Raw genomic sequence first — 26,461 nt, 5'->3', positions numbered from 1 at the left:
TTGTCTCCCGTTTCTTCAGAAGAGGAAGAGGTCATCCAAGAGACTATTACTGCATATGCTTCTCTGATGAAATACTTTTTGGCGACTTTTCCCTCACTTCCAGCCAGCGTCTCTGGTTTCTCCTGCTTCTACATTTCTGATGAGGAATTAGATGGACTCTAGTTCTCATACGCTGAAGATGGTTCTCTCTTCCTCAGCTAGGAATGTCCTTAAGGAAGCAGAGGATTGGTTATCTATGAAGAGGGAGCAAGAGAAGGCCGCTTTTGCTTTTCCTCCAGCAAGAATGATGGCCAGGAGATATCTCTCCTTTTGACAGGAGAAACTCCATCCTTGGGAGGCGCTGCCTCTTCCCAAGGTGACTTCTCAGGATTAATTGACTTGGCAAGATGTTCAGCTTTTTCATCAGCAAAGATCTTTGCCTCTTTAGAATTTGATCAACTAGTGAAACACCTATTTAAAGTCCTGGAAATGTTCAGCTTTCTGGACTGGATGATCAGAGTGCTAGCTAGAAAGATTGAGGAATACGATGTTCTAGCGACCAACTTGTCCTCAGACTGGCTAGGTGTGTTATCCTGCGCAGGTAAAGCAGTGAGGGATGGCTCCTCTAAACTGGCAGCTCATTTTGCTATCGGAGTTCTCAAGAAGAGGGAACTGTGGTGCTCCTTCACCACGAAAGGAGTTAGGTCAGTCCAGAAATCTGCTCTTCTGTACTCTCCCTTAGTTCCTTGTTGGACGAGTCGGTAGAGTTCTCAGCTAGCACTCTGCTAGACCCGAGTTCGAGTCTAAGCCGGCCAATGAAGAGAATTAGAGGAATTTATTTCTGGTGATAGAAATTCATTTCTCAGTATAAATGTCATTCAGTTCACAATAAACTGTATGTGTTGTGTGAAAGTATTTCTATCAAAGAAATTCCTCCAGGTGTTTAGTTATAAAAAAGGACTGTGTTTGGAACTCCCAGTCAGGTTTGCAGTTATGACATCTTCCAGTTTCTCCATGGCTGTAGAATAAAGACTGTTTGGAAAGATCAGACCAATGTTCTGCAGGATTTCAGACAAACTCCATAGTGGTTTTTCTTGTATTTCGTATAAGACATTTACAAAAAATACAATTAGTCTGCATAGGATGATCTCCCATGTCGATCTAATATCTAAGCTATCTACACACACTTTTACCCCATAGCAAGACTAAGATGCACACACACGAACAAACATATGACCTCGTTCCCAAGAACTTCCCACTCACGTGACATTTGCCCTCCAGCTCTGAGCAAAAGAGGCTTTGCTGAGTTTATAAAGCGGATGCTGTGTATGATGATGCACTGTCTTAAAGCACTACACGGGTACTTAATGATGGCGTCTGGTTTGACCAAACGATTTCTAATAGCCTTCCTTTCATGAGCGATACAGATATATATGTTGGGAATATCTTGGTTACTAAGAAACGTAGTTTCTTTAAATGTAACATAAATGAAATATGACATTTGCTCGGCCACATAAAACACAATAGGAACAGAAATCATCAAACAGGCATTCACTAGCTAAGCATAAATCCTCAGGCAAAAAGAAAATATGCACTTCCAAATATCATTATATAAAATGTGAATGAGATATATATAGTATTACTGAAATATGTTGCATATTTGTGAACATAAGTCTTACTAAAATGTAGCAAAGTGAAAAAAAAGGTAAGTTATATAACTCAAATATTGATTATACTGACAATGCTGATTAACATATAAATCATATATAGATAATGCAATCCGGATAAATCAAATAAAATAATGCGAATTCAAAATGATAATGCAATCCTGAAATGATAATGCAATTAAATATACGAAGTAAAACATTTGTGCACAGATTATATGAATACACTTGCAATGATAGAGATTGAAATCAATGCTTAAAAATGTATCAAAAGTATGTAACCATATGGTAGGTTTTATATATAAACAAACAGTTATCCTGATAGATTAATCAGTATGGACAACAAAATGCAAAATGTTGAATGAACAACATGCTACTACAACGCAGTGATACATACATATGTAGTATATGGTTATTAAAAAATAAATGTAGTAAATGATAACACCAGAAATGTTCAGCTCTTCCTCACATACATTACCCACCCGAAAATAAGAACCTTTCAGTCTTTCTCTGTGTACTCGAGCTTTACAATACCAAAAAATGGCCAATAATTTCATTACTGAACTCGAACATATAATTGCGCATGATCAGCGTTGACCTTTGAAACAGTAGATTTGCAATGGTCTCCTTCATCTCTGGGTGCTTTTTTAAAACATTCAGCTGTGATTACGCCTCAGCTCAGGAACATACCAACGGCAATTAATGTGTAGAGGAGAAAAAATCATGGTGATCAGAAGAATGGCTGTAGGAGACAACAAGTCTAATGATGCAATAGCGTTTTCGATGGGCCTGCTGTAAGGAATTGTTAGACCTTACAGCCTAGTGTTTTCCCCTGATGTGTTGATGAAAGTTGCGGCCTCTGATGATGGATGTGTGCTAGCTCCGGATGAAGAGTGACAGCGTTGTTGCAGTGCAGCCATCATTAACGGCGAACGCATGTGTCCTGTTGTCCTAGTACCATCTGGGCAAGAGTGGCGATGTAATAGTTTCTGCAGAAAATGAATGGCGTGCCATTCACGAGCCTGTAATGAGGCTTGTTGTCACATTGCCGTACTAAACCAGCAAACAATGTTCATGTGTATGAGGAGAGGTTCTGTTAAGTACCAAGTCAATCCATGAATTCAATGGCAATGTTTAAGAATTCCAAACAAATCTGATCCTGCACTGCATTATTCATAACATCATGGCAATCATTTAACAGTGTGGTCTCGGACTACCGTAAAAAGCTTCTTTATTATATGAAACCAATGCTAGAGCTGACAGATTATTAATAAATGGTGTGTCGAGACGTTGGAGATACATGCGTGGGAAAGGCGAAATTTTTATCGCTCCACTGGCGTCTGATGGAGTTAGAAAGGAATGTCGATTACGATCTTATCAAGGTCAGCTTTAACTGTAATCAAGCTGTAATAAAACTCAACTTTATGGAAATCTACTACTGGAACATAGCGCATTTTATCGTGGCATTATTGATAATCTGAGTAAGAATCTTTGTCATTAACAAATGAGAGACAACAAGCCTTTGGTAGCAAGTATTTATAGCTTCCACGTAATCTTTGATTTTCGATAAGCTTGAAACTCTCAGTATACGCAGTTAATTTTAGCGTGATAATACATCAAAGTTGCTAACAAAACTTGAGTGTCATGAATCTGATTGGCTTGTCCTAGTGACTGTTCATTTCTTACTGATTACGCTGTCCAAAGCTTGAATTTGTTTGTTTAGTTCTCCTGCTAATACCTCTTGTTGATGTTCCAGATTTTGATTTTAACCCGTGATCGTGATTTTTTTAAGCGATTTGAAATCTAACAAGACCTGCTACGGAACCAGCAAATTTAATGCGTAGAACAAGTGGGTTAAGCCTTTCTGTAAACATCATGAGTATTGACCATTAGCAAATCACGAGCCAAGATTTCCAGCTTACTTGTTTTATTCCTTAATTCCCAGAGAGCATATGGTTGTGTCACCTGACTTGATTCGACGTTGGATCACTGCTAGCTAAGAATGATTTATGCAAGTCTGCCAGAGATTGATAAAAAAGTCAATTCTGATTTCAAAGTTATGACTTCATTTTCAACTAGTAAAAATATTCATATTGACTTCTAAAAAAACTATATTACTGCCAGTTAGAAAAAAATTATTCATTCCCTCTACTATAGAACCATGATGTAAAGTTATTTCAGAACTCTTCTCTCTGATAAACATTTGAGGAATAGTGCATGTATAATTTGACAACCATCATGTTGGAGCCTGTAAAGAAAATAACATTTGAAATAATGCAAACAAAAAACATCATCATCCAAATGATGTAAAAATTCACACAATAATTAACTTTTCATAACAAACCATTGTCTTAAGCTCTCATGAGAGATTAGATACTGTTGAACATCGGTTGAATCGGACTGATTCCGGATTTTAGAGATCGATTTACCTATTAAAGCTTCTTATAACTATGAAGGACCTTCAAACTTAGGCAACAATTTCCAAAATTTAGCTGTGTACTCCAACATAGACTTGTACATATGCTATATCTCCTTCTTGGTAAGGCTTTGTGACCTTAGCTTTTTATCATGTGCATTCTTCATTAACACTTGAGCCTGTAAGGGTTTTTGATAATGTTTGATATCTACTTCGGCTAACATCTGTACTATCTCTTCAATAGGATCTGATAAACTAGATGTCGGGGATAATATGTGAAAGGTGACACAACTTGGTGTATCCATATACAGCTTCATGCTGGAGACACTCTGGATTGAAGTGATGGTGTTATTTTAGGGTACTGGACGGTGGGTATTGCAATATCAGTTTGGGTCCATACCGCCTATGTTTACGCGCAGTATGTCAGCACCTTTCTGTTAACCCGTTCTACCAATCCATTAGATTCAGGATGGTATATCTCATCGTATTGACTTTCTTTGTTGCAGGTTTCGCACAATGAGTTAAGGAAGTGATTATGTGAATTCTCCACCTGAGTCAGAGATTATTATATTTGGAATTCCATGTCTGCATATATAGCACTCGTAAAACTTCCTAGCGCACTCAATGGCTGTTTTACTTTTTAGTGGTATTAATTCAGTATACCGTGTAAGGGCGTCAATAACCAAAAGGTTTTTATTCCCCGGTCTGTCTCAGTAAAAACCTGTCAATAAATCAAGGTGTACCCTTTCAAAAGGTTTGCTAGGCACGGGATAAGTTCCGAGACCTACAGGATTCTTAGTATGGCCCTTGTGACGGAAACATATATCACAGTTTTTAATATATGTCTTAATATCTTTTAACATAGTAGACCAGTAAAATAATGACTTGGCCTTTTGAGAGGTTATTTCAACCCAGGATGACCATGCAGAGGATGGTTGTGAAGCCATTTCAGAACGATTGGGATTAATGTGATAGGTACAACCACCTGGTCGTTAGTTAACTGTGTTGAACTCCTGGTTCTCCTAGCCACGGATCGGCATAGAATGTTATCCTTAATCAAGAAATATTGATTCGTATATTTCACATATTCCTTATCATCTGGATTCCTATTTAATGCATCTATTATTACTCTTAATTTCTGATCTTTCATTTGTTCTTGTCGTACTGAATCTAGATTCCATTCTATATCTGTAATATTCTCTGTTGCTTGGGCTAACGATTGACCATTTTCGATAGCAATTTTCATAGCTTGCGAAGGAATTGGAATTTCTTCTAGATCAGCGAAAGGTATTGAGTGTGTTGGTACTGGGTTACGAGATAGCGCCTCTGCGATTACGTTTGCTTTACCGGGTAAGTATCCAATTTTAGCTCCAAAGTCCTGGATAATCATGTGCCACCGAGTTCTTTTAGGACTATGATTGAAACCTTTAAAAAGTCAGTAAGGGCTTGTGATCAGTTAGAACCTTGACACTATACCCATAGATTATATATTTAAAATGTACCAACGAATTAGCAATGGCGAGGCATTCCTTATCTATTACTGCATATTTCTTCTCTGACATTTTTAATTTGCGAGAATAAAAAGCAATGGGGAAAAACTTATTGTCATGCCACTGGAGTAACACACCTCCTACTCCTTGATCTGATGCGTCGGTTGCAATAATAAACTCTTTAGTAAAATCGGGAAACTTTAAAAATAGGAGCAGAACTGATTTTTTCTTTCAAGGTATCAAAAGCAATTTGATGTTGGGATTCCCATTTGAAAGTTACGTCCTTCCTTATGAGATCAGTTAAAGGAGCTGCTATTACTGAATAATCTCGGATAAACCGACGATAATAACCCGAAACCCCGAGAAATTGCTGTATGGCTTTAACATTAGTAGGAACGGGAAATTTACTAATAGCAGAGATTTTATCATGGACTACTTTAAGACCTTGCCGAGATACCATGAAACCCAAATAGACTAATTCGTCTTTAAAAACTCACATTTAGAAATTTTTACTTTTAGATGATGTTCTCTTAACCTTTGAAGGACTATTTCTAGTTTACTTAAATGCTCCTCCAAGGTGTTGGAAAATATAACTAAATCATCCATATAAGCATGGAGAATATTCCTAGTAAATCTCCGAACACTATACTGTATTGATCATTCTAGTGAACGTAATAGGAGCACAACGTAGCCCAAATGGCATACGTAGGAATTCATAGTGACCTCTAGCTGTACTAAAAGCAGTATACTGGGTACTATCCTTAGCTAAGGGTATCTGGTGAAAGCCTTTAAGTAAGTCCAAGGAAGTAAAAATTTATTCTGTCCTAATAGAGACAAAATATCATCTGTGCAAGGTACTGGGAAACGATCAGGGGATAGTTTGGACGTTAAGCTTATGAAAGTCAACACAAATCCTCCAGGTTTTGTCCTTTTTTGGTACTACTATCAAGGGAAAATTATAAGGGCTGTTAGATTTCTTAATAACCCCCTCTTTTAACATCTTATCAACCTCAACATTGATTTCATTCAGAAATTTGGCCGGTAGACGATATGAAGGCACGTAAATGACCTGGTCTTTATCCTTTAAACGAATTTGATGTTCGATGACTTCCGTTTTGCCTAAAGCTCCAGTACTAGTAGAAAAAACATCACTATATTTGGATAAAAGATCAAAAAATTTCTTGCTTATATCCCTGTCTAAGATGTCTGCTTCGATCTTGCCTTTAATTACCTTTAAAAGAGATTCGTCTGTTGCTGATTCAGTGGAGTTAATTTCAGCAACTGTAAGGATTCGATGTTTATATGCTTCGATATTGACAATATGTTGATTTTCATGTACTGTTAAAGCAGCATTTAAGTGATTAAAAACTTCAATGTTAACCCGATGATCAGAATTTACTGTGTATAATGCTTGCGTGACTGAAAGCCCATTTATCTTTAAGGTATCAGGAAGAATTAAAACCTCTGAGCCTGGCAATTTTCTTTTAACCTTGACCGTGAGATACGATGGTGTGTTTGGCTCAATGGTCTGTGCGAACGCAGCAAGGGACGGGTGCCTGAGAGTTATGTTGGGTTGCTGTAACAATATCATCGCTTATGAGACAAGTGACTGGCTCTTCGATATACGTTATCTTCTTACTCTCTGTCTCCTTCTGATCCAAAACAGATTTCAATGTGTGTGAAGACCGATAGAATTTCCTTTTATAAACACTCCGTGTTTTGGGGGTGTTAAAATTACGTTATGTAATGACATTGATGGATATCCCATAATAACTACTGGGTACATATTAATATTGCCAACTATGATAAAGGTATCCGTAAAAAGCACGTTGCCCCAACCTGTATTGTATCTGAGATGTACCAATTACATCTAATTCATTATTGCCTATTCCTGACAAACGAACATCAGAGCGTTCGATGGGAAATCTTGAAAATAAAAGGTGATGGGTACGTAAATCCATTATATTACGTGGACTATCTGAATCAAAAACAAGGTGAAATGCTTGTGTTCTAAGCTAACTGCATGCAAAGTGGGTCTAACTTCTTCTGAGCCAATAATAGCGTGTATTTTGCAAAAATCTACGGACCGTGCTCTGCATGTTTGGGAGACACTACCTCGATTTCAGGAAAATTCTTGTCTTCACACATATCTTGGAGAACATTGAACTTATTATCTGATTCAAAAGTGATGATAACCCAATATCACTCTCCTCCCCTTTAAGCTGGCTATGTGGTGTTTGTCTGCCCGCCGGCATTCGGAAAATTCACTGACGATTATTGTTTGGAACTGCTGAGCCTGAAGTTGGCTTTCCCGAGGAACGATTTGAATGTACTTGTTTCTGACCTGCATTACTGTTCTGCTTGTAATGTTTGTTCTTTCCCCATGGTACTGTTGCTTTTAGCGTCATTACCAGTGTTTTGAATGTTTGTGTTACTGTTTAAATTCTTCTTTCTTGCATTGCAATGACTATACTTATGATGCGTACTGTTATGGATTGAACAATAGCGGGACCTACACTCATTTATCACATGACCAGGTTTTTTGCAATTGTAACAAATGACTGCTGATGGATTATTAGTGACTAAGTTAACCTGTTGCGGTGATGTAGATGCATGATTTTTGTTTTCTTGCTTTGTAAAATCCTGAATCAGAGAAGGATCGAGATCTGTACACTTGGACAAGTGTTTCCGAACTTGCCTATAGATATCTAATTCTGAGCTATCTGATTGTAATTTTTCGTCAAAACACTTAACCAAAGGTTCAGGTAACATTGCTGTTACAAGTGTTAAATAAAAATAATACAGGATTCTGTAGGAAGTGGTGGGGTTGCTCCTTATATGTGAGTCTTATGATGTTGCGTAAAGCAAGAACTTCATCCAATGCACTTGGGGTTGGAGGAGTCATTTTCCTACTAAGTTTCCTATCCGCACGCCTACTCTCTAAGTGATCTTGAAACCTATATGAATAAACACGGCCGCTCGTAACCTCATAAATCTAAACCAGGAACGCAAGTAAATAACAACCGAGATTCATATAACCGCTAAAAATAACATCACTTATGAAAAAATGCATCATAAAATACAATAATGAAAGGTAATAAATGCACTTTCCTGAAAAAGAAGAGTTAACAATGTGTCAGGCGTAAAAAATAAAAGGACACAAAAGTATGAAAAAATGAGGTATCAGGAACCGCTACGTCTGCAAGGCAAAGGTATTAATCTACGGCACTGCTCACCTTATATCAGCAACCTGCCACTGAGACCCGAACACTGTAAATGAATATACCAACTGTTATAAATAATGACTGTACTTAGCTTTTTATTGGATTCTGGTAAGTAGGTCGACGAGGTTCCTCTGCTGTCCAACTTCCGTCTGGCTAGATACACGCCATCGAAGGGATGTTATCGTGGATGTTGAACTTCTTATGTTGATGAATGTTGATTGCAGAAACCCTCAGGGAACAACGTGGAGTGTTGATGTGCAATGTTGCGTAGATTTGTGTAGAGTTCTCTCTCTCTCTCTGCCATGCGTTGGGGTAGATGTGTTGTGAAGGTCAGATGTTTTCCTCGCTTTTTCGTTGTTGATTGTTTTCTTTCCGTCTGCTTGTAACCATGTTTATGAAGATGACAATTGTCTATGGTTTTTTGGGCATCTCGCCGTATCGGAGCTTCCGTTTACCAATGTAGACGCCATGTAGAGGTGCTGCCAGAAAGCTCTGTTGTGACCGCTGTTGTGTGTGCTGCCACCACTGTTGTGTGAAGGTATTTCATCAGAAATTCCTCCAGGTGTTTGGTTATAAGGACTGTGTTTGGAACTCAGTCAGAGTTTGGTTATGACATCTTCAGTTTCTCCATGGCTGTAGAATAAGACTGTTTTTGGAAGATCAGACCAATGTTCTGCAGGATTTCAGACAAACTCCATAGTGGTTTTTCTTGTATTTCGTATAAAGACTTATTTACAAAAGAATACAATTGGTCTGCATAGGATGATCTCCCATGTCGATCTAATATCTAAGCTGTCACACTTTTACATAGCAAGACTAAGATGCACACACACGAACAAACATATGACCTCGTTCCCAAGAACTTCCCACGGCTACGTGACATTTGCCTCCAGCTCTGAGCAAAAGGAGAACGCTGAGTTTATGCAAACGGATGCTAATGTATGATGACGCACTGTCTTAAAGCACTACACAGGTACTTTTTGATGACGTCTGCGTCTGGTTTGACCAAACGGAGATTTCACAATAGCCTTCCTTTCATGAGCGATACAGATATATATGTTGGGAATTATCTTAGATTTACTAAGAAACGTAGTTTCTTTAAATGTGGCATAAATGAAATATGACATATGTCCCGTTGCTAGGTAACCAATTGGTTCTTAGCTACGTAAAATAATTCTAATCCTTCGGGCCAGCCCTAGGAGAGCTGTTAATCAGCTCAGTGGTCTGGTTAAACTAAGGTATACTTAACTTTGTACTCTCCCTTGGACAGACAATTCTTGTTTCTGCAGTCAGCGGTTAAGGAGATTGCCACCAATTTGCAGAAGTCCACGTAAGATCTTCTGGCTCAGACAGCGAAGTGCCCCAAAGAACCTTCTGCTTCTTTCCCATCCAAGTCCGTCTCTCCCCTGCAGCAGCTGCCCTTTCGAGCAGGCAGACAGGGCTTCTCTAGGCCCTGCTCCAAGGTGCGTTTTTCCGCAAGGTCCGTCAAGAGGACTTCAGTCAAACCCTCTTCCAGAAAGTGACTCTCCCATCCTTCATGCACCTGTAAGGGCCAGACTCTCTCTCTTTTGGAAGAGGGGGAGTGCCAAAGGCATGTAACCTTGGACGGTCGAGGTTACACTTGATTCCTTTCAAAGAGTACCCTCCTCTCGTAACTTCGCCGATCACATTGACGGCATACTCGAAGGGCTCTGAGAGGTTCATAGCTCTCAAGGAGAAAGTGTCAGCTTTCCTAAGAAAGAAAGCCATAGAAGTAATGGAGGATCGTACTTCAAGAGGGCTTGACAACCGTTTGTTTGTTGTCCCCAAGTCATTGGGGGGCGTGGAGACGTGTCCATGACACAAGTGCTTTGAACTTCTACATTCAGAAAATAAGTTCAGTATGGAGACAAATCAGTCAGTATTATCCTCCACCCAGCAGGAGTTAAGGAGTTAAGGAAATACCTGAGATTTGTCTTCAAGGGCAGAGTCTTACAGTTTAGAGCAATTTGCTTGGTCTTAACACTGCCCCTCAGGTATTCACGTGAGTCCTTTCTCCTCTTCCAAAATGGCTTCATCTGCCAGGTATAAACATTTGTCTGTACCTAGACGACTGGCTCCTCCACTCCCCATCACAGGAGCAATGCATGAAGGATCTACAGGTAACCCTTCTCCTTGCCAAGGAACTCGGACTCTTGATAAATCAGGAGAAGTCTCAACTAGTCCCTACTCCGGAAATTCTCTATTTAGGGATGAAGATCAGCTCACTGACTTTTTGGGTTTTTCCCTCCCCTAAGAGGATAGAGTCCTGCCTTCGGTCGGTTCAAGATCTCCTTTCTTTTCCAGTGTGCTTTGCGAGTTGATAGATGAGTTTGCTGGGAACCCCTCTCATCCATCGAACAGTTTGTGAAGCTAGGAAGACTTCATATGAGGCCCCTTCAGTTTCTCATAAGGGCAAGCTGGAACAGACACAGTGACTTTTGCGATTACGACAGAGATAAAGGAGAACCTCCGGTGGTGGACATCCAGAGACAGACTGTCAGAGGGAAAGTCTCTTCATCTTCTGAGCCCAAACCTCTCCTTTTATGTAGGTGCCTTGGACCAAGGTTGGAGAGCACTTTTGGGCACCATAGAAGCTTCCAGCACATGGTCTCTGGAACAAAGGAAGTTGCATATAAATATCAAAGAGTTGTTGGCCATTCATCTGGGCCTGAAAAACTTTGTGGAAGCAGTCATATACAGAACTGCGGTGATTCATTCGGACAACACCACGGCTTTCCCATACATCAGGAAGCAGGGTGGGCTCATTTGGGCGGACCAGAATCTAGTCAGGATCACCACCAGATTCATCCCAGGTAGGATGAATGTCCTGGCAGACGAACTAAGTTGAGGAGGACAAGTCCTCTCCACAGAATGGACGCTGAATTCGACAGTCTGCGACAGCCCCTGGAAGTTGTGGAGCAGACCAACAGTGGAAATGTTTGCCACATCGAGTAATTACCGTCTTCCTCTTTTTTTGTTCGCCAGTTCTGGACCCACAGGCATGGGCGACGGATGCCATGCTAGTAAACTGGTCGAACCTGGACCTTTATGCCTTTCCACCATTCAGCATGATGAGAGCAGTTCTCAAAAAGTTTCAGTCCTTACTGCAACATATCAGTGACACTGGTAGCTGCCTTCTCTGGCCACTCACAAAGAATGGTTCCTGGACCTCTAAAGCTCCTTGTGACTTTCCAAGGCAAGTTGCCTAAAGTCCATCTTCCTCAAACAGCCCCATCTCTGAAATTCTGACAAGGCTACCATCCACTCTAGCCTGACAGGATCTGAGACTATCCGTAGCTTGTCAGGAGGAAGGGATTTTAAAACAAGCTGCAGAAGCATTACCAGATGTAGATGACAGGCCCACCAGCAGAGTCTACTAGGCCAACTGGGCCATTCTGCTATGTGCTGCAAACAATAATGTCTCGTCTACAAAACTTCTAGCTCAAATAACGAACTTCCTTTCTCTTTCTAAGGAACAACAGGGCCTTCATCAGAGTATTAGAGGCTACAGATCGATGTTGGGGTCAGTTTTTAAACATAGGGGAGTGGACTTAGGTTCTAATCAAGACCTGAGTGATCCGATTAGTTCTTTCGAGATTACTAATCAGCCGTCAGACGTCTCTGTTTCATGGAACTTAGATGTGATGCTGAAATGGTTAGTGGGCCCTGCTTATGAGCCTCTCCATTCCATTTCACTCAAGAACTTAACAAAGAAAACTTGTTTTCTATTAGCCTTGGCCACGGCTAAACGAGTGAGCTGCGGGCAATTGACAAACACATTGGATTTTTGCAAGGGGATGCTGTCTGCTCCATTTTGCTTCGCTTCCTAGCTAAGAACAAGTGTCCATCTAATCCCTGGCCACGCTCATTCTTCATTAAAAACCTTCTGGATATTCTAGGACCAGAGGAGGAGGAAAGAGTCCTGTGTCAAGTAAGGGCTCTGAAGTATTACTTAGGACAAAGAAGATCAGAGGCCCTGCCAGTAACCTCGGGTGTTCCACGAAGAACCTGTCTAAGCCCATGTCTAAGAATGCATTTTCATTCTTTCTTAGAAGCCTTATTATAGAGGCACACACTCAAATACAAGAGAATGCTCTGCCTTCTGTTAAGGTGAGAGCGCACAAGATTAGGGCTGTTGCCATGTCGTATGCATTTAGACAATATGTCACTCTCAGCTGTCCTCCAGTTGACATACTGGAAATTTTGAGAATTGCAGTACCTTAGGTCCGTTATCGGTGGCTGGCGTGGTATTGGGGGAAGAAGCATAGGAAGCACCCCTTCCTATGCACAATTTCTTCGCCTTTGAACTTTGGGTGAATTTTTTGGTAAGGCGGGGAGGGTGGGGAGGTGGAAGCAGTGTGATGTACTGGAGTGCCCACTCAGTTGCGGTGTGGTATGATGGTTTTTAATTTTATGGCTGTCGGTAGGTAAAATTTATTTGGTCTTTTTTGATTTGGTACTGCTTCCAGGGAAAGGGCAAAATTTTTCTTTGATGCTTTTAGGTGTTCGGAAGACTCCTTCACTCTAAAGCCCCCTCATTAAAGTAGGGACTTGTCACTACAGGTCAAGATGAGCACCGACCAAAAGGCAGTAATCTCATGATGTAGCTCTCTTACCAAGTAAGGATACAACAAACATTTTATCAATGCTACCAGATTTTATGTTGCAAATTCATCTTCATATCTGACTGTTTTTACGTAGAACAGAATATGTCCATTTATCCCACCCCCCTATCAATGTGAGATTCAGCTGTGTAATTACTTGGTAAGTTACAGATATGAAAATTGTATTTTCATAATAAAATTGGTAAGTTACAGATATGAAAATGGTATTTTCATAATAAAATTGTTTCATATATACTTATCAAGTAATTACAGATCAGAGCCTTCCCTCCTCCCCTCTGATGGACATTAAGCACAAAAGAAGTGAATCTCTGTTTTGTTGTACCTGTTGTCACCCCATAGAGGGCAGGGTAGTTACCTACACTTAAAACAAATGAATCGCTACCACGAACTTCAAATTTTCAACTGCCGCGCGAGTAGAAAGTATAGCTGTGTAATTACTTGATAATATATGAAACTTAATTTTTTATGAAAATACCATGTTTATTTCCTTCTGCTCTTTTGTTGTTGCTTGTACTTTGGAGGTATTTTACAGTATAACTGAACTATTTTCCCCTACTTGCTTCTTTAAGCTAAGTATATCACAAAGATGTATACCCTTGGATTTATGCATTGTACTAAAATGTGTTTATGTGTAAATACCTTACAACTTAAAGCTTTTTTTATGATGGACTGTGCACAAGTGATGACAGATCCCAGTCTAATTGTTGGAATAATAATTTAATTTTGCTGGTTTTTTAGGTACAATATAGATATTGTGTTTTGGATTATTGGGATTGATGTGTTCCAAAAAGAAGTAGTAAACTTTGAAAACTAATGGAGTAGGTTCCTATTGATAGTTTTTCTTATAAAATTAGATGGATAATCTTTTGTAATCTTTTACAGGACGTGTTGGTGGATTAACATGGGCACAGAATGGGCAGTGTATAGCATCCCTTGGGGAAAGTGCTGCAGAAATCACTTTGTATGCTGTTAATTCAAAATCAACAGCTAATATAGGTGTTGTTAGAGTAGTGGTGAGTACTGCAATTTGTTTCATGCTCATTGATGGTAAAGACATACATTTATAGTTCACAAAATTATTAGCTCTCTTATAGAGCAGGTAGCTGTTGGGTCTAGATATACCTGAGTAGATAATAAACTGCCTAGGGTAGCTGACTGAAAAACTGCTAAAAATGGAAAATGATTATAATACTGCTAAAAGTGTACCAAGGGATTGGAGCTACGGTTTATTTCACCGCATACAATGGAGAACACTTGTGTACAGTAAGACCTTATATATATTCTAAGGATTAAATAGGAATTTTGGATAACTAGAATAAGTTCTAAGCAGTTGATCCTCTGAAATTTTTTTCCTTGTACTTTTCAATCTTCATGCTATGCAACTTCTTTGGTATATGATGGCATCCTGTCTTTCATTCACATATTATCTGTCAAGGTCATCATGGTTCAATTTACTTAGGGCACACACAAGAGTGGGACCATCCTTTCTCAAGTGTCCAGAATACTGTACTTCGTTTGGTTTTAAAAATTAAAACTTTATTTGGCTGGTTTTAAAACTTAAAGACAACACAACCAGTGTCTTAGCCAAGAATGGGGCACACCAATAAATGCTACCATAGATTGCTTGATGAATTCATACTCACTAGATCAAACCATTGCCGGCATAGCAAGCTGACTTGTTTGTGATAGTTAATGAGAGGATGAGGCATCCCTTGGGGAACCCACTTCAGTTTTTATTCGAGTAATATAAACATGTGAAATGCAGTTAGTATTTTTACATTTACACTGTTTCTCATTTATTGCAGGATTCCCCATCTTATATCAAATTTCCTTGCCGTTCATCACATTATCTTGGTGTAGGAAGCAAGGATGGTACTGTGGCTTTGTGGAATCTTAAAACAAAATCTGAGAAGAAAGCCTATACAGTAAGTTCTTAATTTTAGTCCTAGTTGTTGATTAGGTATAAATTTTGTCTATTACTTAAATTTTTGTTGCTTTATCCTTTCAGAATAGTAATGTTATATTTTATGTCCTGAGAAAGTTAATCCACATAACGCACCTCAACTTAGTTAGTTAACTTCTGTATTTATCAGCTGCTGTATTACCTTGTATAAGTATTTTTTCATATGCTACCATTTAATGTGTAGTACATATTGAGATATCTTTTAAATTGAATGGTAAGTGTAAAGTATGTACAGCTTAGTTTAAGTTACGAACTATGTGGAATTGCTGTTAGCTGTAAGTTATCTGGAAAATATGTAAGTGCAGTCTATGATATAGGGTCTTTGTTGCTTGATGGACTTTGTTACTTATCTGAAAGGCAGACCTCAAAGCATCTGTTAAGTTGAGGAGCTGCTGTATTAAGAATTACACTTGTATTAATGTAGAAGGTGACCATCATTCTGGTAGTATTTTTTAGTGTGTAAATTTTTCAGTTAATTTCAGTAACTAATGTATATACATCTTGTCTGTCTAGGTCTCCAACTGTCCCATTTCGTGCCTCGCATTCAGCCACAATGACTCCCATATTGTCGCATCTTCCAAGGGGAGCATCTACCTGCTCTCAACAATGAATAACAATGTTGGAGGACCTTACAAGATTTTTGATAAGGTAAAGTGCTTATGATACATTTGTTTTACTCTTGTGTGCAGGCAGTCCTCGGTTAACGGCTGGAGTTCCATTCCTGGCTGAGCGCCACTAACTGAACATTGCCAATAACCAAAAATCAGTGATAGCATCGTTAACTGGTTATCAGTTCCGATAACTACTTACCGGCACCAGTAAACCACTTACCGACGCTGATAAACTACTTTCTGATGCCGGTAAACCGCTTACCGTTGCAGAAAATTGCTTACCAGTGCTGAAAATCCAGTTAACGACATCGCTAGCCAAGTGCTGTAACATGGAAACGCTGTTAACCAGTGCCGCCGGTAAGCGGGGACTGTCTGTACAGTGAAAATAGTTGTAATTGATCTCTGAAATCATTCTGAGGACATAAAATTCTTAAATAATTGTAATAAAGTTACTTTTTATTTTTTCATTATAACCATCCTTTATTTGAAATGTGATCTTTTTTCTTTTATATAAAGAGAAGTCTAAAAATTTTTCTATACAGTATTTCTTCAAACATGGCTTTTTATAAGCAGTAGTTTTTAGTTACCCTTGCATACTGTAGCAGCAATAAATAGTGTAGCTGTTTTATAATGGAAGAGTAAACAACTACGCATGAACAATTAGAAGGATTACATACTTTTTTTGTTTTGTTTAGGCATTCAAATGATTTAATAGCAGAGCATGGACAAATTTTTAAGATTGTTATCATTTTGAAGTAAATGGAAATATGCTATATAAGGCATTTGTCATGTAAATTGCTTAGGTAATCTGTATATATCTGAGGGTATATTGACAAATATACCATCAAGATATATAGTTTGCCATTTTCAATATTAGCTGTAACACTGAATAAATAAATAAACAGTAGTGGAATAAGCGTAATAGTAATAAAGGTTGATGGCATTTACTGTAGTATATGGACACACAGAATAGATATAATTTCTTACAGAATATTATTATTATTATTATTCAGATTGAACCCCTATTCATACAGAACAAGCCTACAGGAGCCATTGACTTGAAATTCAAGCTCCAAAGAGCATGTTTCATTTGAAAGAAATTACAGGAGATAAAAAGAAGTACAGAAAGACCAGTTACCCTATTAGAAAAAAGATAAATTAAAAATCAGTAGACACAACTTGAATAGATTAGTAAAATATAAAATTAATTGTTTATGGTATTAATGCATTGCTCCACAATGCAAGGATTATTTTAAGACAACTAGTGCAGTAGTAAGATTAAAAGATCAAATCAAACAGGCTAATGATAAAGATATGAAAATGTGTGATGTTTCTGTTAATGTGTAATATCTTGTTTGAAGCCTGTGACAGAAGTTGTGTACAGCATGGTGAAGAAATCTCTGGTTGGGTGCTCTTCTGAAGGGGGCTCTGTTGCCCTCTTTGACGCCAATGCCAACAAGCTGCTACATACCTTTGCTAATGCCCATGCAGCACCTGTATCATCTGTGTCCTTCTCCCCTATTAATGAACTATTGATGACATCTGTGGGATATGATAAGAAGTTGGTGTGCTACAGCATTCAGACCAAAAAGTAAGAATATTTATTAATGTAAACTGTTACGTCCTTTTTACAGCATATCATCTGCATCCCAGATTTTAAGCATTTGGCCCAGTTATTATATTTTTTCAGCTTTGTGGTCTTGCCAAAGGATTTTTTTTTAAATAACTTGCAATTCCAGACTCACAAGTTACTTCTGCCTAAATTTTCTGGTAGCTACACAGTTAGATGAGCCACTTAAAATTTAAGTTCTCTGCTTTGGGATACTAGCAGTAGTCACAGTGCTGAAGACAGAACAAACCACTCATTGGGCTGCTACTTTTCGTTATTAAATGTTGTTTAGATCACTGTGAATATCATTTCAGTTCAACATCTTTGAGTGGTAATTGGTACTTTCATACTTTTTTTGCGATAAGAATTATCAAGTAATCTTATTTTCAAATGTAAATCTTTTTTGTGTTGCATATGGTATCCAGTCTTACATTCTCAGCATGCATTGGTCTATGTAGGCTACTTGTTTATACTTACTTGTTAACTGTTATTACATTTTCTATTTTTAGATGTTTGGATGTGCTTGTGTCTGGAGCAATTTTATTGGCCAGTAATATCTCCATTTTATTAAATGTCCAGATATTCTTTCTTCCTTTTTCTCTCTCCCATAAGGGTGTACTGTACCACCATCAGTGCACCTTATACAGTGTACTGTTAGGCAATACAAAAAACTGTTTGCAACCTCCCTTCACCCCCTAGCTTCACCTGTTTTGTAGCCTTTCACTTACACCCATTCTTGCTTCCTGTTCTCCATCTTGCTTCAACCTTTCTAACTATTACTGCTTAGTGCAATTTTGGGGCTTTCTCCCAGTTTTACTTTAGATCCATGTGATCCATGTAGCTCGCTTGTTTATTTTCTGGATCTCTGTATCTTGTTGTCCAACTACTCCAACTCCCTCTTTTCACTGTCTTAAGCACTGAATCATTGTGCTTGCCTAATAGCCTAAATTTCATTATTCTCTCTCTCTCTCTCTCTCTCTCTCTCTCTCTCTCTCTCTTCCACACATACACCCTTGGTAACTGATGATTATGATTAACCATGACTTCCTGTGAAGCTTGTTTCCAAGGTACCTCTTGTTTTTTTACATATTCCCTTACATATCTCCTTATTTTTGCAGTTCTTTGCTTTGCTGAGTCCTATTTGAAACGATGCTCTTCTTTATCTTTATTTATTTTATTCTATAGCATTCTGACTTTATTTACTTTTCATCAATTCCATTTATTGTCTCTTCTCATAGCAGTCTAATTTCTCTCATTTTGTATTGCACCAATTTTCTCCTCCCATTGGAGAATCAACCTGTGAGTCTAATTTTTTCAAGTCCACAGGAAAAGTAATTTTGTCTTACTTCGTCTGTCAATTTCCTTTTGTGTTCCTCGTCAATGAATGGTTGTCCTATTGTCTTGTGGGAAAAGATGAGAAGAAGCACACAGCTGTTCATTCAAGTGTAACTGCTCAGAACATGGATCAGAGTGGATATTTGTAGATGGAATTTTGCATTTCCGTGGTAGGTTCTGGAACCTGTTCCCGTGAAAAAGTGGGGGAGCACTATATTATACTATACTGGTGATAAAGAAATTTTATTCCATTGTGTTTCAAGGTGACAAAGGTAATTGCTATTATGTCTCTGTTTCCTCTTGATTTTTATTTCTCATTTGAGAAACTAATTCAGAGATAAGAGAGAGTTCCATATGTAAATGTTGATGAGCAAAGTTTGAGGACCAGATTCCTTGCAATACAGATTCTGTTTCTCTCTTGAGCCATTTTAATTTTAAATGTCAGCTTTTTTTACCTTTATTTTATCTTTATTTAAGACTACACATTCTGGTTAGAAGTTTTTCTTTTTTCACGTTGGTTTATGTCTGACAAATTTCATTTATTGTTGGATGCTGTATTATTTTGTGTTCACTGGTATGACAGTAAAAAAGAAACTTATTGAACTATGTTGAAAGTGTTATGAATATCTTATAATTTTTTATTTTAATATTGTGATATTTTTTACAGACAAATTTTAACACACAAAAGCTCAGTTCCCTTGACTAGTGCTACTCTGCTACCTGGTTGTCAGCACATAGCTTTAGGTGCAATGACTGGGGAAGTTTTCATTCACGATCTCCGCGTGATTCGAAAGCCTCTTGTAACGCTTCAAGCACACAATAAAGCAGTCACAAGTATAATTCTTTGTCCTGCAGCTAAGCACGTTGTGAGTTACTATTGTTTGTGTAAGCTAATTATTGAATATTACTGTTATCATAAGTGATATTATGTTTTCAAAGCTGTAATGTAATAAGATTTCCTGGGAAAGTGAATCTGTTGGCAGTGAGAACAAGTGCAGTTTTTCAATTTGTATAGACTTGTTTTACTTTTATATTTAATTTAAATTCTGTATGATTGTACCTTCAGTTGGTAATTTGCACATAAGATTATGATCAAAAACATTTTCAGGGAATCTCGTAGAAATCACCACAGTATGTTGTTGTCCTTGATGATGTTATTTTTCAAGAAAAATATCTTTGCAACCGCAAGCAGTTTTGCTGAGGGGCTATAGTTTTTTTAACATTACAGTACTTAGGTTCAGGAATAGGATTTTTTGCCTTTTTAGTAAGGTACAGTTTTCTATATGGTTTTTAAAATTATTAGTAATGCTAATGGATAGCACTTTTTTTAGATAATGGGACCAGAATCTTCTTCCCACAAGTAGTTAATGGTTATATTTTTATTTGTCTTTTTTTTAAGTCTGAGGGAGCATCTGCCGACCCAAAAGCAGCAAATACAAAACCAAAGAAAAGAGTACCCTCTGCCTCCGGTACATCATCCAAGTCAGATTCTTCTGTTAAGTAAGTCAAATTTTTTATTCAATAATCAGATATTTTTATATAAGTAACTTATCAAGTAATTACATAGCTATAGTTTCCACTTTAACAGCAACTTAGATTCAAAATTTCACGAGTAGTGCTTCAATATAGTTTGTGTAGGTGATCAGCCCATCCCGCTAAGCGGAATATTGGAGCGACCTAGCAAACAATTCTCATTAGTTTCCTGCCATCTGTGGTGACAACACCTGGTCTGGTGGTAGCTTTATTCATTATTTTCCAGTTATTTTACCGGATTCCAATGGAGGATTCTTCAAATCAACCATCGAAATCTTTCAGGATGAGTTTTTTCTTATTTTGTTTTACGTTGATTCAGTCATCATCAAGCCGCCGGTAAACGATGCCATTCGCATTGATGGTTTGTTTACCGGTTAGGCTTCTAGCAGCGCTGATATTAGTTTTGCCTTAAACTCAGATGTTATGACATTCTATGATAAAAGTAAATTGTATGTTATGCATTTTCATGAGGCCATAACTATGGCAATGTATGAATTGTTTTCCAGCTATAAACTACCAGCAAGCCGCCGATAATAGTTTTGTTTTTAAAAGTAGTTCTCGAGTATTACGACACTCATTATAAAGTAATTGGTCTAGACACTGTTATAAAATAATTGGTCTATGTTAGTCTTTTCATTAGGCCATAACCTTTGCAATTTATGAATTGTTTTATGGCCTCAGTATACTAGCGAGTCATAGCTAATGGTTTTGCCTTAAAAGTAATTCTTTGATGTTACAGCATTCCATTATAAAGTAATTAGTGTATGTTACGCCTTTTCATTAAGCATTAGCCTTTGCAATTCTTGAATTGTTTACCGACCACAGGCTAGTGGCGAGACGCCGATATTGTTTTTGCTTTAAAGTAATTTTCAGAAATTACGACGTTGCATTACAGTAAATCCCCCATATTCGCGGACTCACGTATTCGTGGATTTCTGTGTGTAACGTATCTACCCATTATTCTCAGAAAATTCGCCCATTTGCTGTATTTTTCATTGAGAAATATTCACTAATTACTGTATTTTCATCTCATTTCCATGACTAAATGCACTTTTTGTGATAAAACTATTAAAATACTCAGGTAATGCTCGAGTTACGATAATTCACCTTTGCAATGGGGTAAGCAATTAATACCGATAGACTATAATATTTATAAAATATTTTTAAATTTCGCATGGGCACAGGCAACAGCATAATCAGGCAGTGAGAGAGACCAAATTACAATAGACAGCTTTTCCTCCATCTCTTTATCCCATCTTCTAATTAAAACAGTAAAAGTATTGTTAGTAATGTTAAACTCTTGCATAAATGCATACAGCCATAAACAACCGACCGAGAAACTTATTTTGCTTACAACCGAATCGGATAACAACAGCCGTTTACCTGGTATTTCAACCATTGAATGGTAATAAACAATTACCGTAGCTTATAGCACAAATGACGTTAAGTAGGATAGGACTGATATATTTTTACACTATACCCTTATTCAGCATGGATAAAAGATCGTCAAAGAAATATACTGCTAAATTTAAGCTGCAAGTTATAGCTGAAGCTGAGAAAACAATGTTCAAGCTGCTAATGACTATACTGTAAATTATCGTGCATCGGCAACATGGATGAAACTCGATCGTAATTAAAATTGGAGAGAAAGTATTTTAGTCAAAATTGCTGGTCTTGAAAGAACGCATTACTGTTATTTTTATGCCGACAAACAGTAAATACGTAAAGCTCGTATTATGATGAGATCAAGTGAAAATAGCGAACGGGATCTTGAATTTTTTTTTTACACAAAACAAATGTCCCCAAACAGCCATTGTCATCTATTAATGAAAAATATATAAATTAATTTCACAACGAGATGTATTTTAGTTATATTTTGACTTAAAAACCCTTCGTATAATGAAAATAACCTTGCCCCATATAAATAAAGTATCTAGAGATTCATTTACGCTAACTAGAAGTAAGAAAAGCACTCTGAACTGAATTAAATATGGCGAAATAAACACCGCATAAACGATTTTCAAACCAAAACATTGATCACAATGATGACTGCAATTTATAATACAAAAGCAATATAAGAATATATACAATATTATTGGGTACTGTGGATTAAGGCATAACATTTTAAAAGATGCATATTCGTTATGTTGACGTTTGTATAATACGATATGTGAATATAGAATACAGTATAATGTGGGTTACGCTGCTGTATATGTATACAATGTACCATAGTTTAGGCTAAACTAATTCTTGTTATTCAGTTTCTCTTTGCACTGAATTATCATAAGTCACTTTGCATGAACCTCCAGAATTAGCTGATATTAATAATTACAATACCGTGTATGTATAAAGTATGCTTTATAGTGTAGGCTAGGCTACCATATATATATACATGGTACTGAATACCCTAGTGTAGGCTAGGCTATGTTCGAGATACGTTTTGGTATTTCTTACGTTTTTTCCAACAAACGATGGTTTTTTTTTGTTTTTGGAACCTAACCCCATCATAAGTCTGTTTGAACTATCAAAATAGGGAGTTCTAGTGTTTTTAGAAAGGTTCTAAGTATTCGTCAGTTTTAGCTATTCGCAGGGGGTGTGGTACACATCCCCTGCGAATACGGGGGTCTGCTGTATTATCTTTTATTAGGCCATAATTTTGGCAACTTATGATTTGTTTATCGGCCATATGCTTCTCGCAAGCCACCGATAATTGCCTTGAAAGTAGTTCTTGGGTATTTTGCCATTTCATTAGTCCTGTAACTTTTGCAATTATGATTTATTTACCAGACCTATGCTTCCTGGAAGCCTCCGGTAAATAAATTTTTGACATACTGTCACACCTTCCTTTACAGAACTGAAATTGTTTCGCAGAAGTAGCAAGGAGAGAATTGCGTGTTTTTGTTGGCGGCTACGAGTTGACATTCTTGACAACCGAGAACTAGCTCATGTTATGAACTTAAGCTTGCTGGCACTGATCTTGGGCGCCAGCTTCACCCCAGCACCCTCTCTCATGTGTTCGGCACCAGCACTAGCGCCCAGGCAACAATTCTCTCCTACTAGCTGTCTTACCACTTGCTCCCACACCTGGCTCCCTTGCTTCCCTTTCCATACCTTTGCCAGTCTTGTGTCTTGGTTAACAGATGATAACCTTGCTATAGTGAAGTGTGGTGCAGTGGAGGAGGTGACTTGTCCCACGATGCTCCTAGACAGAAGGTCCCTGTCAAACTCCCACAATTCCTGGGAGGAGGCAAACTGGAAGTCCAAGGGAGGTCGGGGGGTTCCACACAGGTTGTTGTCCCCCCAGTCGAGCCTGTTGCGGTCCCAGGTATCGGCAGACAGCCACTGGAAAGGCGTCTTGTTGGGTATGTAGTGGAGGTAACTATTTGGCCCTACTGGATATCATAAACCCAGTCCCTGTCAGACTCCCCTAAACCTGGGAGGAGGCACATTGTCGGTCCATGTGAGTCCGAAGGGGTTTTGCCTGCGGATATTTACCCCTCAGTCGAGCCTGTTGTCTGCAGGTCTCGACGGACAGCCATTGAAAAGGCTGATAAAGATGTGCTTGCCTTGGCCGTAGTGGCACCGGTGGCGTTTTTTCAATTTATGGATCCCAGTGTGAACAAGATAAGGATCCAAGTGTGGACAAGAGGCTCCATTGACGCTTTCGGGATCCCAGTGTGGTTAGTTATGGATCAGAGTGTAGGCTAGTGATGCCAATGGGGTTTTTTCAGTTTTATCTCAGCCATTGTAAAGATATATTTCCCAGTTTTGGTGTGTCAGTAGTTGTCGTCATTGCTCTGCGAATCTGGACAGAGTCAGAGAGTGCCCAAGTTCCAAGCACCTCGGTTCCGAGCACCCACATTCTGAGCGCCCAAATTCCAAGCTCCCAAATTCCGAGCTCCCAAGTTCTGAGTTCCGAGTTCCGAGCTCCCGAGTTCTGAGCTCCCGAGTTCCGAACTCCCAAGTTCCGAGCTCCCAACTTCCGAGCTCTCAGCTTCCGAGCTCCCAACTTCCGAGCCCCCAGGTTCTGAGTGCCCAAGTTCCAAGCTCCCACTTCTGATTCGGTTTCGTTCACTCCTATGCTTCATTGGAGACCATTCAGCACCAACTTAGTAATTTGTTGGGCCTGTTACACCATCCACTGAAAGCCTAGTGTCTGAGTGTCATAGCACCCAGCGCCAAAGGCTTGGTGCCTTGGATTGTTTCTGTGCCCTGTCATGTACAGACTTGGAAGAGTTTTTTCCGCTGTTGTTTTGTATTCTCTAGAAGGTGATCTCTGGTGCTCTCTTCTACTGTGAGATTCATACAGTTGCAACGGGCTATCGCTCCCAACGATGCCATTCCGACACTAGTTTCAGAACGTTCGACATTCTTTCTTGAACTCTGCTCCTGATGGTGGGCTACATGACCACAGTTCTTCATTTCTCTCTCTTAGTAGATGAAGGTCAAGAGGGAGAATATCCAGATAGTTCTTTAACCCATTCTCCAGGGCGATTGGATAGGAGCTTGGATATGCAGGAACCACTCTTCCAGATCTCCTTCCTAACCCCATTTCGAGACAGGGCTTCCCAATCGGGAGTCTTTGCTTCCACCTCTCCCAATTACTAGCTCTTCCTGTATTTGAAGTCTCCCTTTGTCTGGGCATTACTTCAGTCTTTACATGTTGACTGACTTCATTATCTTGGAAGAAAAGGGGCCTGGAGGCTCTTGACAGTAATCTTTACTGGGACAGGGAAACACAGACTGACACCTCCGTGTTGTTTCTTAGCCCAGGTTCCTTTAGTCAGATTTCCAGTGGTGGCTGTCTGAACATGACTTGTGCAAGGAAATTCCTTCTTCTGCTGAACTTAGTTCAAGTCGTCTTCTGAGCACCTCAGATCTAGATCAAAGGAGCCCATTTGAAGAACCGGGAAGATGTCCAGGACTCGGTCCCCAAGAAGAACGGAACCTCACTTATACTTTGGAGAGCTAAAGCATTTCTCTTATGGCCTTAGTATTGCTTGACCCTAGCTCTATGGTAGTCTGTTCGGATTAGACCTCAGTCCTAACACATCTATTTGTGCAGGGAAGCTGGATCCAGTGTTCCCTCTCGACCAATCAGCAGAGTTCTTCCTCTGTTGACAGATCAATCAAGTCTTCTAGTCATTTAATTTTTTCAGGAGGGACTAAGCGTCGAAGGACGTACTGGGCCGTCAAAATCTCTTTATTGTATGAAGCAAGTCAACCTTGGACCTGTTTGCCTCTTCAAGGAACCTTCAACATGGTCGAGGAAGTGCTGAACAGTTTCAGGCTCAGTTTCCAGTTACTGGTGGACTCTTCAAGATCTTTCTCCCAAACTGTGTCTTCTCAGACAACTTAGCTTCACAGATACTACGGGAGGTGGGGGGGGTCCGCTCTTGACCAGACAGGCGCCTGACTGTCCATAGGATTGCCCTCTGAAGAGTCTTCAAGACATGTTGCAGAGGCTATTACAAGATTCAGAAGTCACCCTCTTCCTCCGTCTCCCAGACTTAGTGGTCGTCTTCCAAAGCTGTTGTCTTGGACTCTTCCCCTCATCTTTTTAGACACCTCTGACCCTGCTGCAGATTACCTTTTTGTTTCTGAGAAGATCTAGGTTCTCTTGCTTTCCTTGAAGAGGTACTGATGTATGCTTATTTCTGGTTAAGGAGGTTGTCCGGCCATGAAAGCCAAAATTGTTATCTGTTATTGGATTACCACAATTTTTTTGTATGTTATTTGTACTATTACTCTAATGACCTTGTATACATTTTATTGGAATCGGACCGAAACTTTTTTTTTTATGAATAAAAATATAAATTTTCAAATTTTCTCTTTTTGTATTTTATTTTTCTCGAAAAGTACTGCATTGAATTAAATAAGAATTGGCATGAATAATGTCCATCACAGTATGAAAAAATTAGTAAGTGAATTTTCTTTATTTTAATTTTTTTTTTTTAAATTTATATATTTTTTTATTTTTTAACCTTTGAA

The 26,461-nt window shown here is 38.7% G+C and overlaps 1 protein-coding gene across 2 annotated transcripts in view; it reads left to right on the top strand.

Moving 5' to 3' along the window:
* Nucleotides 1–26,461, top strand: part of LOC136846012 (protein NEDD1-like) — a 75,530-nt gene that overhangs the window by 13,190 nt on the left and 35,879 nt on the right. For both annotated transcript variants that reach the window (XM_067116632.1, XM_067116623.1), the window contains exons 3-8: nucleotides 14,302–14,432; nucleotides 15,225–15,344; nucleotides 15,896–16,030; nucleotides 17,355–17,584; nucleotides 19,605–19,803; nucleotides 20,337–20,437. In XM_067116632.1, coding sequence (XP_066972733.1) covers nucleotides 14,302–14,432; nucleotides 15,225–15,344; nucleotides 15,896–16,030; nucleotides 17,355–17,584; nucleotides 19,605–19,803; nucleotides 20,337–20,437 — 916 coding nt within the window. The remainder of the gene's footprint in view (nucleotides 1–14,301; nucleotides 14,433–15,224; nucleotides 15,345–15,895; nucleotides 16,031–17,354; nucleotides 17,585–19,604; nucleotides 19,804–20,336; nucleotides 20,438–26,461) is intronic.

Source organism: Macrobrachium rosenbergii, chromosome 2 (assembly GCF_040412425.1).
Source record: "Macrobrachium rosenbergii isolate ZJJX-2024 chromosome 2, ASM4041242v1, whole genome shotgun sequence".
Classification (NCBI taxonomy): domain Eukaryota; kingdom Metazoa; phylum Arthropoda; class Malacostraca; order Decapoda; family Palaemonidae; genus Macrobrachium; species Macrobrachium rosenbergii.
Note: the sequence above shows the minus strand (reverse complement) of the source record. Positions and strands in the feature narration are given on the sequence as shown.